The sequence below is a fragment of the Elaeis guineensis genome, chromosome 11 (genome assembly GCF_000442705.2).
Source record: "Elaeis guineensis isolate ETL-2024a chromosome 11, EG11, whole genome shotgun sequence".
In the NCBI taxonomy this organism is placed as follows: Eukaryota; Viridiplantae; Streptophyta; class Magnoliopsida; order Arecales; family Arecaceae; genus Elaeis; species Elaeis guineensis.
In genome coordinates this window covers 114048437-114063456 of record NC_026003.2, presented here as the reverse complement: position 1 = coordinate 114063456, position 15020 = coordinate 114048437, and the positions used below count along the sequence as shown (strand labels likewise).

At 37.1% G+C, this 15020-nt stretch overlaps 2 protein-coding genes and 1 pseudogene across 2 annotated transcripts; 2 read left to right on the top strand and 1 right to left on the bottom strand.

Moving 5' to 3' along the window:
• Positions 1-1635: 1635 nt before the first annotated feature.
• Positions 1636-2928, top strand: LOC105054065 (brassinosteroid LRR receptor kinase-like). The gene has a single exon (XM_010935458.4). The coding sequence runs from the start codon at positions 1636-1638 to the stop codon at positions 2926-2928; it is 1293 nt and encodes a 430-aa protein (XP_010933760.1).
• Positions 2929-8430: 5502 nt separating this feature from the next.
• LOC105054066 (uncharacterized) lies at positions 8431-10694 on the top strand. The gene is made up of 2 exons (XM_010935459.3): positions 8431-8893; positions 10311-10694. Exons 1-2 carry the CDS (start codon positions 8600-8602, stop codon positions 10530-10532), a joined length of 516 nt encoding a protein of 171 aa, XP_010933761.1. The 5' UTR covers positions 8431-8599; the 3' UTR covers positions 10533-10694.
• A 622-nt stretch (positions 10695-11316) lies between these two features.
• On the bottom strand, positions 11317-12340 carry LOC109506407 (aspartyl protease family protein 2-like; annotated as a pseudogene).
• Positions 12341-15020: the final 2680 nt, after the last annotated feature.

Sequence of the window (15020 nt, the reverse complement as noted above, 5' to 3'; positions counted from 1 at the left end):
AAAAATACATCCCGGACGATTAAATTAAATAGCTTTATGAGTGTTGGAATTCCTCCTTGAATTTCATAAGACCAGAAGTTATATTATAAACAATGCTTTGATATCACCCTCTAGTTAACCCAACTAGCTCAGTTGCTAGAGCTAAAGTTTTGATATTGCATGAATGTTTTGAAGGTTAGATTGTAGATTTGTCACATAGAGCAAATATTCTTAAAACTTTTTTATTGGAAAGGAAGAGATTATTTCATCATAGCCTACCTGGTAGTGGAGTAGAGATGCAATAAGATCCTTATTTCTTGTTTATGCCATCAACAATTGTTTTTAATCACTTGGAATTGAGTTACGCGCTAAAAAAGGATAAGCAGGAGAGAGAGGGTTTAATTTTTTTCCATCATTTTAGTGAATTAGACTGAAAAAGATGACCCTCCAAACAGGATTTGCGCTTATCCATAATAAGTATGAATTACCGCAGAGTCATGTACGTATTAAATGCATGCATTTATTCCTCTTATCAAAGGTACAAAATTTCTATCTCATATATTAATTTTATCCCTCCAAATTTATCTAACTAATTTTTTTTTGAACCTTTTCAAAATTTATTTTATAATCAGAAGCTATCTAGAAGAAACATAAACTATTCTATTACATTCCCTACCACCATACCATAGCACTATGACCAAACCAAAAGTAATATTTCATTGATATATTTTTTTATTTATTTATTAATACATACAATTTTGATAATTATTTCATTTAATGTTAATCTTCATGCTTCCTCCCTCATGTATCACCTGAACTGTTTATTATAGTTTCCAAATTTATTAAATATGATCCATCCAACACTTACTCATCATGCACTTACACAAAGATCACCCTCAACTCCAACGCCATTTATGACCTATATATATCATTCGCTTGTTTCACTCTTAAAGTTCTACCATGCATGCATCAACTTGTAGAAATCATTTCGAAAATTCAGAGTGGCGCGCTTTGTAAACTTGGAATGCCAACTTCCATGCCTCTAACCTTAGGAAGTCACACTGGCATTTAACCAAGGTATCTTAAAAAAATTAGGAAAAAAAAAAAAAAATTTGATTACCTGTACTGCTGCAGACCTAAGTCAACATATTCTTGTTTCGGCACAGGATACAGATACCAACTGACTAAAAGAAAGAAATTAAATTATTGAAACTAAAAGTTGAATGCGGTTACCTAATGTTCAGAACAATAGTCAAATAAGCTTTGCCACAGACTAGATCCAAGATTTTATTGAATATTCTATACGTAAATACAGACAAGCTATAAAAAAAGAAAAAAGAAATTGTATACGTGTTCAGAATACCCCCTCAAGTCTCCATGTGCGGAACAATAAAATCCCCATGCATCTCCTCCCATATAAAAGCAGGCAGATGAGTCCACCTCACATCCATCCGAGATGCCCAGAAATCAAAGCTCTCTCTCTGTACGACAGGAGGGAAAGCCTCCAAATTAAATTAATTCACTTATCCCCACTTTTAAATTGTCCTGAAGATAAAAAAAAAGTAGACTATCCATTTAATACTCCCAAGCTTCAAATCCTTCCGATTTGATTCACTCTCATCACAGTTCTAACTTTGCACTCCCCTCCAAACCCTAATGGCTTCCTCCCGTCTCTCTCTCTTCCCCGCTTTGCTTCTACTCCTTTTCCTTGTAGCTCCATTTACGGTGACCTCCAAGACTTTCCCTGGAGACACCGAAGCTTTGAACGCCGTGAAGCAGGGCGTGGACCCCGCGTCCATCCTCCCGGGCTCGTGCCTCAGTACCTGGGACTTCGCCGCCGCCGACCCCTGCGACGCCGCCTACGGCCCCCGCTTCACGTGCGGCCTCCGCTGCGACGCCCGCGATGCCGCCGGCTTCCTCCGCGTCACCGAGCTCGCCTTCGACCCCGCCGGCTACTCTGGCTCCCTCTCCCCCTCAGTCTGGTCCCTCCCCTTCCTCGAGTCCCTCGACCTCGCCGACAACCGCCTCGCCAGCGCCGTCCCGCCGCCACCCCCCGCTGGCCTCCCCCCTCGCCTCCGCCGCGTCTCCCTCTCCCGCAACGCCTTCTCCGGCGAGATCCCCGGCTTCTCCGACGCCCCTGCCCCTGCCCCCGCCCTCGAGGAGCTCTACCTCGACAGCAACCTCCTCTCTGGCCCGATCCCCCCGGGACTGGCGACGCTCCCCGCCCTCCGAAGGCTGGAACTCCAGATGAACAACCTCACCGGCGGGATCCCAGATCTGGGCCCCCTCCAAAACCTCGCCTTCCTCGACGCCAGCGACAATGCTCTCTCTGGCGAGTTCCCGTCGGGGAAATTGCCGGCGTCGGTGGTGCAGATCTCTCTCCGGAACAACCGGCTGGAGGGGGAGATCCCGGGGGCGGCGGTGGCGGCGCTGCCGGCGCTCCAGGTGATGGATCTCAGCCACAACGGGCTCTGGGGGGCGGTCCCGGGGGCCGCGTTCGAGCACCCCTCTCTCGAACAACTAACCCTCTCCTATAACCAGCTCGAGTCGATTACCCGCCCGGGGGATGGCGGTCTATGGAGCCGGCTCATCGCGTTGGACCTGGGCCACAACCGGCTCGGAGGATTCCTGCCGGCGTTTCTGGGTTTGATGCCCCGGCTCTCGGCGCTCTCGCTGGAAGACAACCGGTTCACGGGGATGATCCCGGCCCAGTACGCGGTCCGCGTGGTCGGGGCTGGTGGGGCGGTGCCGTTCGCCCGGTTAATTTTATCGGGGAATTATCTTTTCGGGCCCGTCCCGAGCCCGATGGTGGGTTTGAAGGAAGGGAGCGCGATGGTGAGTCTGGCCGACAACTGTTTGTTTCGGTGCCCACCGGAGTTTTTCTTCTGCGAGGGGGGGAGGCAGAAATCGTCCACCACTTGCCGGGATTTCAACCCGGTGATACCGTGAGGCAGAGTCCATTGCACAATTAGAAACTACTGCTATTATATTATGTATGTCTCTCTCTCTAAATGTGTGTGGTGTTTGATCTTTTGTTGATGTGGGTTGAAGAGTGAAGACAGGGTGTTTGTGGGTGTAAAATAGAAAGGTTTTGTGGGTGTAGAGGATTAGCTTTTGTAGCGCATTGTTGCAGGGACTGGATGCTATGGCTCTGGGATTGGATTGGAATGTGAGTGGATAATGACGGGTGGTAGATGTGGATGGGTGTACAGCAGAGGGAGATCCGTCAGCAGCGTTGCGTAGTCGCGGAAGTATTTAGACGATCGCTGGAAGGTGGTGGGGGGCGGTGTCAGTTGGGCTGCTTCGGTCTCCACGTGAACCGTCCGTCGTTTTCGCCTATTTGATTGGGAGTGGGAGGGACAACGGGCTCAGTTTATGAGCTAGGTTGGGTCAGATGTTGGAGTGATTTAAATCTTTGCCGAGGGTCATCTGAGTCTGCTCTTGGCTAGATGAACATGGGTGCAAGATAAGCTCTCAAAGATTGGGCGAGCTCGAGTTCAAAATTGGTTCGAGCTACTGTTTTAGGTGGCTAATAAGTTTTAGGGAAAAAAACGTCTCACCTTTGGCCCCCTGAAGGACTTGCTTTATATAACTGTCTTAATCAAGAAATTGAAAGCCGATACGACGTTTTCTCGTCTCCTCCGTTGTCACTATGCGGTTTCACGTACGGTGATGCTTGCATGCTGTTGCCAAATTTTTCGCAGAGCTCTTTTCTCGAATAATACAAAAAAAAAATTTTTTACCAAAATATATTCAAACCAAACTTATTTACCAAAATGATGTAAGAGGAAAAAACGCCATTTTGAATGACGTTTTTTCTCCTGCCACGTCACTCCCCATTTCCACGATGGCATCGTCCCAAAAAAAAAAAATAAAAAAAGAATAAACGCCATTTGGAATGACGCTTTTAAAAACGCCATTCCAAATGGCGCTTTTAAAAACGCCATTTTGAATGGCGTTTTTAAAAACGCCATTCAAAATGATGTTTTCCAATTTTTCCACCCAAAAATAAAGGAAAAAATCGTGGAAAAATGGAAAATTTTGTTTTTTAAAATTTGAAATTAGTAAATAAATTAAAATTTTTAATTTTGATTGAATTTTAAAATATAAAGATTTGAATTTGTAATTCATTAAAAAAATTAATTTAGATTTTTTATTTCAATTTTTTTTTAAAAGATGTCCAAAAAAATCTTAAGAAATTAAAAAAAAATTATCATAGAAAATAAAAAAATTAGACATGTCTAATTACGATGTACTGTGCATGTCTAATTTTAATTTAAATTAGAAAATATCATTTAAATTATTATTTTTATTATTTAATTAAATTTATTTATTAAAAAATTACAAATAGATAAATAAAGATATTAAAAAAAAAAAAAAAAAAAAAGAGAAAACGCCATTCTCTCCCCTCCCCAAACCCCTTTTTCCCCTCCTTCTCCCTTCTCCTTCTCCCTTCTCGATCTTCTCCTTCTTCCTTTACAAATTTAAGTAAAGGAAAAGAATACATAATATATCATAAAAATAAAAGAAAACTAATATTATATTTTTAAATTATAAAAATTACAAATTAAATTAAAAAATATATCATAAAAAAAGTAAATAAAAGATAAAAAATGGTAATAAAATAGAAATTATAATTTCAAACAAAAAATTATCTTTAATTTAAATTAAAAATTATCATTCAAATTACTATCCTCATTAAAAAATTTAATAAATTAAAACAAATAATTAAACAAATTATGAAAAAAAATTTAAAAAATTTAGAAAAAAGAAAAAGAATAAAAAAATACCGAAGGAAACGGCGTTTTCTCCTTTCCCTCCTTCTTCTCTCCTTCTCCCTCTTCTTCTTTCTCCCTCTTCTCCCTTCTCCGGCGTCTCTCCGACAGCACGACGGTGAGCTGCCTTTTCTCTCCCTCTTCCTCTCTCTTCCTCTTTTTAAAAAATTTAAAAATTAAAAATTACCAGAAAGAAAGTCAAGGGATCGACTCACAGAGTGTCGCAGTCAAAAATTTTGCGTGCCGTTAAACTCTTTTAGCCATGAGTCGATTCATGGGGTCGACTAAAAAATATAAATCTACTTTTCTTACAATTTTTTATATTATGTATTTGTAATCTATTAATAAATAAATTAAATTAAAAAATAAAAATAATAATTTAAATGATAATTTTTAATTTAAATTAAAATTAAATTTTTTTAAAATTTATAATTATAATTCTTATTTTATTGTTATTTTTTTATTTTCCTATGATACTTTTTTTTATTTATTTTAAAATAGTTATCATTTTAAATTATAATTTCATTTTTCTTCCATTTTTTTCTTTTAAGCATTCTATTACGTATTCTTTTTCTTTAATTAAAAAATTATTATTTTTTCTAAAGTTCAATTTACAAAATTTTTTTTCCACATTTTTACACTGGATTTATTTTTTGATCAAAATTTAATTCAAATTAAATTTTCCTCCCTTTTTTTCTTTATTTAAAATATTTTTTAAATAATAATATTTAAATTAATTTAGTTATTTAAAATATTATTTTTAATTTTAATTACAATTTTAATTTTTATTTCTTAAAATTAAAAATTATAAACTTTGTTCTTCAATTACAATTACAATTTCTATTTTTTTTCAATTCTTTATATTTTTATAAAATTTTTTTAACCTATTTTTAAAAATTTTTTGAATCTTTTTCTCTTTTTTTATTTTCTATGATAATTTTTTTTGAATTTCTTAAGATTTTTTTGGACATCTTTTAAAAAAAATTTGAAATAAAAAATGTAAATTAATTTTTTTAATGAATTACAAATTCAAATCTTTATATTTTAAAATTCAATCAAAATTTAAATTTTTTATTTATTCACTAATTTCAAATTTTAAAAAAAAAATTTTCCATTTTCTCACGATTTTTTCTTTTATTTTTGGATGGAAAAATTGGAAAATGCCATTTTGAAAACGCCATTAAAAATGGCATTTTTAAAAGCGCCATTTGGAATGGCGTTTTTAAAAGCGCCATTCCAAATGGCGTTTCTTCTTTTTTTTTTGGGACGATGCCACCGTGGAAATGGGGGGTGACGTGGCAGGGGAAAAAACGCCATTCAAAATGGCGTTTTTTCCTCTCACATCAGTTTGGTAAATAAGTTTGGTTTGAATATATTTTGGTAAAAAAGTTTTTTTTTCGTATTATTTAGAAAAAGAACTCTTTTTCGCAGGTGCAAAGATGCTGCCGGTATTTTCACCGGGGAGCAGCAAAATTGTAACTTGAGATTTGAGAAAGAAGACAGCAGGAAGGAGGCCCCTGCCGGTAGTGGCTACCGTCTGTAAGAAGACCTTTTTTTAATTGCTTGGACCACCAATCCCATATCCATTATTACGTTTTCATATGAAAGATGGTGTCCTTCTTCTTATCATTTCTCTCATTATTGTAAAAATAATTAACTTTCGTTCCGAAACTTTATTATATGTGAACTGCTTTCCTACGTTAACTTGAAAAATCACATGCCTTAACTTCATTCTTAGCAACAAGGTTCCTCCATATTCTTCATTTCTTTTCTAATCCAATCCCTTTTTATCCTATCTGTTGGGTTCCTTTTCCCTAATTTTCCCCTCCTCCTGCTCTGTTGCATTAAAACTCCTCCTTCTGTGTTATATGAAGTGATACACAATTTAGCTAAGGGAATCAAGCACAAAAAAACCGCGCTCTTTTCATTTAAAAAACGTTAGCGTCGTATCACTTTTTCTCAAAAAAGAACTTTGCATTGCAGGAGTTGAACCAGTGCGAGACACGATATGTGAAGTTGAAGGATAAGAGAAGGCTTAATTTAAGTAGGAAACATCCTCTGACCCGTAGTTGCGTCAAACTTTGTGGCAAAATTTTACTTCAGCAAGTTCACAAGTCAAATTGATTCCATTCTAGACTCTGATTATTATACAAAAAGATCTTTAATGCTAATTATGTAAGCCAAGTTTACGGTCTATAGCAAGTCGACGAGCTGTGCTGAGTTTGCGCTCAGCCTTCGTCCAAAACCATTAGGGCTTATCCCATTTTTGGTCCTAGCCTCAACTAGCCAAAATATAGCAGGCTTGGTGTGAGTCTTCACACAGTTCAAGATTTAGAGAAATTTTTTGTACATCATGGGTGGTGTAGAAAATCTGATGCATAGTGCATCATTTTATGTGATCGGTCTATGTAGCAATCACTTTCTAACACGCATTTAATGCCTACAGTTCTGTTTTTTCGTTTAAAAATCTTGTATGATGAAAATACTCATGCTTTTTGAAAAAAATTATGATATCTTGTGGTATATTATTACTTTCTATACGCAAAATGTCACAATATGATACAGAAAATTATGGCATCCTATGTATATCATGACATCTTGCGTCAAATTATGGCTTTCTATATGCAAGATGTTATAATATGATCTAGGATATCATAATATAGTCCAGGATATTATAATGTAGAAAGGAGTATTTTTGTTCAACTACTTTCCAACTCGTATTTAATGTCCATAGCTTTACTTTTTCGTTTGAAAATTTTGAACGACGAAAATGCTCCTATTCTTTCGAAAAAATTATGATATCATTTGTATATTATGACATTCTGTTGATAAAAATTATGACTTTCTGGATACTGGATGTTATAATATGGACGTAGGATGTTATAATTTTTTAAAAGAATAAGAATATTTTTTTAATTTAAAATTTTAAATGAAAAAGTAAAGCTGCAAACATTAAATGCGCGTTGGAAAGCGATGACTATATGGATCAATCGGACAAGACGGTGTGCTCTATGTCAGATTTTTTACACCATCCATGATGCACAAAGAATTTCTCTAAAGATTTAATTGGATGGGCCCGGCTCAGCACCCGGCCTAGTTAAAAGTTTTGCAACTCCTGTCTGGAAGACTGGAACCCATGGAATAATTTGGACTGACCTTGCCAAGAGATGAACCTTCTCCATACCTCATCAAATATCACCAGCTACAGAAGTAGTTCTTCTCCACACCCTTTATATTAGTTCGCCTCGTGGGCCTACAAAATTAGATTCATAGAAATGTTGAAAATATGCCTAATAATTTAGTGATGAACGTAGCTCATTACATGTGGACCTGCCTCTTCTATATGCTAATCATATGGCCGTGGTTTCCTTGTATTCACCGACTGCAAGTAGAAGGAACCTTCGCTGCGCGCGGATAACCACTCGTTTGTCCCAGCCGGCCTGGACAACCCAAGTTCCAAACGCGTTAGAAGCTTGACGAGTGTCCAAACCAGAAGCAGGCCCAGTGTATTCCTCTGCGCTCGAGCCACGAGTCGGCAGCTGAAACAGCTTGCACAGACTTCCAGTCCATCGATTCCACCGGCACGTGTTTGTTGCGGTGGGTTGCACGGATTGCGTTGCTTTACACGCCTCGCTAACTCTCTCGCTGTGATTTATTCGTAGTTTCCTTCGTTTTTTGGGGAGTTGGTTTCTGCCGCGGGGACGCAAAGAGATCACTTTGGCAAAGATAGGGGAGCAAAAAGATGCCCACAGAGGAAGCTCTCCTTGTTACTGGCTCTACTACTGCTGCAGCTGCTACTCTTCTTCTTATCAGCCTAGGAAACTAAGCTATTTAGATCCGGGCAAATGGAGTCCGGGGCTTCTCTGGCCACCAGAAATCCTTGTCTATTGGCCAGTCCAAGGGTGAAGGTGGGGCCAGGCACCGTGAGATTTCCAGGCTTTCGACGCAGAATGAGAGGTGCTCGTTTGGTGGCAACTGGTGCGTTCGGGAGAGGGAGCGTTTCAGTGGAGAGCAAGCTGAGTTGCGAAGTGGGTGAGGGTGGTGTCGGTGCAATTGCGTGCGGTGATCACTGGAGGAAGAATGTGTACGGCTTCGGGGATTTTGGTGTAACTACATCAGCCGCGCGGGCGTTCAAGAAAGTACGTAAAACTTAAATCTCAGTAGATTCTCTTTTTCTAATGAGAATTAGCTTAAAATATATTTCGAAACGCAATGCTTAACATAAAGATGTTTTTGACCATAGAAGGGCCCTCTGGTCATGCCAACTCCTAAATACGTGCTAAACTTAATTTTTTTATGTTATTTGCCTTTGAGTTCGCATTAACTTAGCATTATTCAACACGAAAGTTTATACTCTCGGGCATCTATTCTAATACTTGATGCTATATCTAAGGTTTTGGTAAGTTAACTTTGCTATTTAGCCAGTTGTCAATAAGAATATTGCAGCACAATTAGAGGTGGCAAACGGATCGGATTGATCATAAACAGATTGGATCATAAATGGATCAAATCATAAAATGATCAACCCAAATCTGACCTCAAACTTGAATCCGATTTGCTTATTAAACAAGTAACTAGATTCGACCCGTTTAATCAGTTTATTAAATAGGTCAAATTAGGTTAAACGGGTTAATAGGTTAAACGGGTCAAATTAAATGGGTCAGAAACAGGTTAAACAGATTTTAAACAGGTTAAACAGGTTTTAAATGGGTTAAACAGGTTAAACGGGTCTTAAATGGATTAAACAGGTTAAATGGGTCAGAAACAAAATTAAATGGGTCAGAAATAAATTAAACAAGTTAAATGGATTATCAGATTTAACCTAACCTAAATATTAAACGGATTAAACGGATCAGATATTTAAAATCCATATCCGACCCAATTATTAAATTAGTTAAACGAATCGATCCGTTTATGATCCGAACCTATTTAATCTAAATCCAAATCTGTTTATGATGAGTCGAACACGGATCAGATTGACGGATCGAGTCATATTTTGCCGGTCCTAAACACAATCCTCCATGGTTCCACCAAATTTCCAATCCCACATGGTGCAGGGGTGGTGACCTTTTTTTGTGCACAATACCAATACTAGTAACAAGGAAAATTAATACCTTCCTCGGCACGTTGTAAAATTAGGAATTATGTTTTCTTCCCCTTCCACTCTACCAGGCATACCCGCACGTAAACACACACACACACACACACACACACACACACACACACACACACATATATATATATATATATATATATATATATATATATATATATATATATATATATAATTTTCTTCTATCGAAGGTACTGCTCAAAGATTTGTGATTGAAAATATTTTATGATGTCATATTATTCTAGTGTTCATCCAAAAAAAAAAAAAAATCCTATGATTTTCCTCTTCCTCTCCCTTGATAATTCATAGATATTTATACCTGTCATTAAATGATCATATTTGTTTCCCTTTTTTTATCAAATAAGTGCTCATATTTTCATCATCAGTCTTGATGTTTTCAATTAGTGTATATGATTATCTTTAAATGTATTAATTATTTGCAGAAGTTTCCCAACATTAGAGATTTTATAGGCGAAGATCACGAAGATGGGGATGATGAGGAAGGAGAGGGTGGGCATGGAGGTAGTAGGGGTAGTGATGATGACGATGATGAGGAGGACACTAGTACTGATGAGGAGGATACTAGTACTGATGAGGAAGATACTACCGAAGATGAAGATGAGGATGAGGATGATGAAGAAGATGAGGGAGAGTGTGATGATTAGGAATATAGATATAGCTGTAGTTTTTAAGAATTTTATGGCATGCTTGTTTATCAGCCTTTTTTTTTTAATTGTTTTTTCTTTTCTTATGGTCCAGTGCCATAGAGAAAAAATTGGGACATGTTGTGATCAATTCAACATCTTAATCTGATGATTTGAAATTGAATTGCAATCTAACCATCAAGTGATCAATATACTGAGTATAACTTTTTAGTATGCATAGACGTACGCCCACATGCATGTATGTATGTATACATCTATAAACTAGCATATTACCTATGCGATGCGTGAGATATATTTTTTATTTAAGAAATATATCATCTTAAAAATATTATTTTTATTCATTACATAATTTTTTTATAAAATAATATATATTTTATTAATATATAAAATATTTATTTATTAATAAATATTTTTATTAGTTTTTATAAAGTATCATTTTATTAATGCATTAATATATTATTTTATTTATTAATATATCATTTTTATTATTTGTAATGAATTAATATTATATTATAGAAATGCCCTCTATTTTCTCCTAAATTACAAAACGATCTTTCATATAATTAAGGGTTAATTACCTAACAAATCCTGTACATTTTAAGGATTTTTAATTTTAACATAACCTTTTAATTTTTTCAATCAAGTATGTGTACTATATAATTTGTTGCAATGTTGGTCTGTCATCAATTGGTGTTGAAGATAGCCATTAAGATGCTAATGTAGAATGCATGGTGTCAACCTCCTATATGATGTGTTATGTTATAAGGATAAAACCCCACCGAGATTAGCACTTGCAGTACAGAAGCCCCACCCTCGACATGACGCCATCGAAGACCACTTGAAAACCCTACTATTAGATGTTACCGATAATGGACACCCGCCTCTCGATCCGAGCAAAGGCGAAGCAGAAGGTCCCCTTGGTGTCCATCAAGATCAGGTAGTTCTCCACCGACAGCAGCATCGATGCCCCACCATCGAGATGCATCACCATCATCGCCACCTTCACCTCCATCTTTCCGACAAGGTTGTGGCACGTGTTGAACAACGAGAACCCGCCCGGCACCTCCCTCAGCTCCATCAGACTGGCCTTAAACGTGTTTTGCAGCACCGCATGCACCATCGCACCAGCCACATCATCGATGTCCCCGAATCCACGATCATCCCTCCCTTCCCTATCATCAGGTTCAGTCGAAAGTCTGCCATCGAGACTCCGGCCACTCGAAAACCCCCCCCCACGTTGATTCCTATGAGTTCCACATAGTAGAACGTGTCCATTTTCAAGTTTCGCAACATCGACGTGAACACCACCACCACTCTCGATCGGGGCACCATTGAGTTGCCGAACACCACCAAGGAGGACTTCGCCAGTGAGGCGGCGGAGCAGAGGAGGTTCGGTCCACCAGACTAGGAGAACCGACAGCCGAAGCATCGATCGGCCTGGGATGGGAACGAGAGGCTCCCCTGATCGAGCCCCAGCAACCATGTGACTGCCACGAAGAGGCCCTTGCTGTCATGGCCACACCCTAGCACAATCCGCGCCACCCGGATGCCGACGCAGAAGGTGAGGGTCTCTATTGAGAACTCATCGGTGGTGATCGATCCATCACCATAGGAGACCAAGTAGAGGCATGACCGACGGTGGGTGTCGCATCCGACGATGTCGAGCCAGCGATAGAGTAGCACCTCGCAAGGGATGACAGTGTAAGAGTAGGACTGGCAGGGATCGAAGATGGGTCTATTTGGGAATTGCAACGCCTACAGAGTGCGCACCGGAGCCACACCACATCGCTGTCGGTGTCGAGCACCATGTTCAAGTACTTCACAGATCACGAACAAAATAAACCCTAAACTAGCCCTTTTGCCATCTTTGTTCTTTCTTTTCACTTCGATTCCAACTCATTTTGAATAATTTAATCAAGTTTGACACCTCATTTTCACATTAGCATCTTAATAGTTAACTTCAACAATAATTGATGACAGACCAACATTGCAACAAATTATATAGCATACATACTTGATTGAAAAAATTAAAAAATTATGCTAAACTTGAAAATCTCCAAAAATTATAGAATTTTTAGGTAATTAACCCTATAATTTAAGCATGAAACATTGAAATGCTTATTCTTTTTTTACTAAACTATGAAAACAACTTTTGAAACACTCTCTGAGAGATGTTGCCACTCCTAAAATGCTTGCACTTGAGACCTATCTAGCTATAATCATAAAATATACCGGTAGATAAAGTTACCTCTTCCAAATCTCTCAGGTAATATAGTAAAATAAAAAATTTGAAGCTTTGAAAATAACTTTCATCATCGTGTTCTTAAAATTAGCATTCTATATAGAGAAAGCTTTTAATGTGATTAAGCCTCTATTTGATGTGGCATTTGATGAGAATTTTTAATACGATAAATTTAAAATTTCAAAAAAATATTTTCTATAGACTTATGGTGGATGGAGGTTGTGCTAATACAGAAGTATCCATTTTAATATATATATATATAGAGAGAGAGAGAGGTAGGCTAGACTATAGTCAATCGAGTCCTAGATCCCATCCGATCGGATCTCCCTCCATTGGATCGGTGCGCATCTTAGAGCTTTTTTTATAAGCTAATGGAGGAGTTCGGAGAACGTTAGTTAAGTTGACATGTTAAAAAAAAATAGCATTCAATAAGATGTGATACGATGTAAAACCAGCACGCACGACCATTATCATCTCCTCCACGGCCATCTTCCGGCAAACCCCCACCCACCTCCTCTCTTCTTCTCTCTCTGCCCCCCACCTATGGCCACCATCTTCCGATAAACCCCCCACCCGCACCTCCTCTCTTTTTCTCTCTCCCCCAACCTACGACCGCTGTCTTCTGGTAACCCCCCAACCACGCCTCCTCTCTTCTTCTTTCTCTCCCGCGATTGCTGTCTCATCTCCTCCCAAGCTGAGTTTTTCACCCCACGACCACCATCTCCTCTCCTCCCAAACCCCCCACTGGCCATTAGTAAATATTTTTTATGAATTATATTCAAAAATTTATATTCTCATTGTTGTTTCTCATTGTTTATTGTTTATATTTATATTGAGAGGATAAACACAAACTGTAAATAACCCTGGATAGAATAAAAACTCTATCCATGATAAACAATAAGAGAGAAGGATAAATACTAAGTTTTGCAAAAATAAACACAAATTATCGGAGGATAAACATAAATTTTAAATAATAAATAGAAACTATGAATAATAAATACAAACAGACTGCGAATAAACAAACTCTGTGCAGATAAATAAAAATTGTGAATAATAAATATAAATTTCATGTCGATAAACAAAAATTTTTCAGGATAAACACAAACTTGAAGTTCAAAAGTTAAGTGATCCTAGGATCCATCCACGATAAATAATAACAAGAAAGGAAGAGATGAGGATAAACACTAAGTTCTATAAAAATAAACACAAACTATCAAAGAATAAATATAAATTTTAAATAATAAATAGAAACTACGAATAATAAATATTAACTCTATACAGAAAAACAGAAACTATGAATAATAAATGCAAACTCTGTATCGATAAATAGAAACTTTTTAGGATAAACACAAACTTAGATTGGGCTCCGATTGAAGTTTGTATTTATTATTTGGAGTTTATGTTTGTCCTTTGATAGTCTGTGTTTATTTTTACTGGACTTAGTATTTACCATTCTTCCTCTCTTGTTGTTTATCGTGGTGGATCAGGACCACTCGATGAGTTTATATTTATCTTAAAAAATTTTTATTTATCGATACAGAGTTTGTGTTTATTATTTATAATTTTTATATATTATTCAAAATTTATATTTATTATTCATAATTTTTATTTATTATTTAAAGTTTATGTTTATCTTCAGATAGTTTGTGTTTATTTGGATAGGACCTGGTATTTATCATCCTCTCTTATATTTTATCCTGGATAGACCTTTGGATCACTCAACTTTTGAATCCCAAATATGTATTTATCACGAGAAGTTTCTATTTATCGATATGAAGTTTGTATTTATTATTCATAGTTTCTATTTATCTATGTAAAAGTCTGAATTATGACCCGACTTGAAGAGCTCGCGTTGCAACTCTAATGAAATTTTTTGTGAGAAATGTGGTGGTTGCGAAGGGTATGGATCAGTATAAATATTATATTTATTTTAAAAAAAATTTATTTATCTTTACTTTATTATGCAAATTGCTATATCTATCACCATGACGGATTTCAGACAGCTTTTAGAGCTATGCATGGGCGCCTTTAGCCTTTTTGAATTTTTTTTTTTTATCTCTACGGAACAAAGGATCCATGCCCTCTTCTTCCTTCTTTTTCATTCATAGAACAGAATTAATAAATTAACAAAATTTAAGCATAAAATCAGAAAGATTGACGAAAGAAGCTAAAAGGATTCTTGAAGGCACCTTCACATGTCTTCTCTCTTCATCGCATGTAGGTGCCTATATGTAAATTATAGTACA

What these genes read in the sequence shown, in the direction of transcription:
- LOC105054065 (XM_010935458.4), top strand. Translation starts at nt 1,636, where the DNA reads ATGGCTTCCTCCCGTCTCTCTCTCTTCCCCGCTTTGCTTCTACTCCTT.
- LOC105054066 (XM_010935459.3), top strand. Translation starts at nt 8,600, where the DNA reads ATGGAGTCCGGGGCTTCTCTGGCCACCAGAAATCCTTGTCTATTGGCC. An exon ending in CCGCGCGGGCGTTCAAGAAA is followed by an intron (nt 8,894 to 10,310) that starts GTACGTAAAACT and finishes AATTATTTGCAG; the next exon opens with AAGTTTCCCAACATTAGAGA.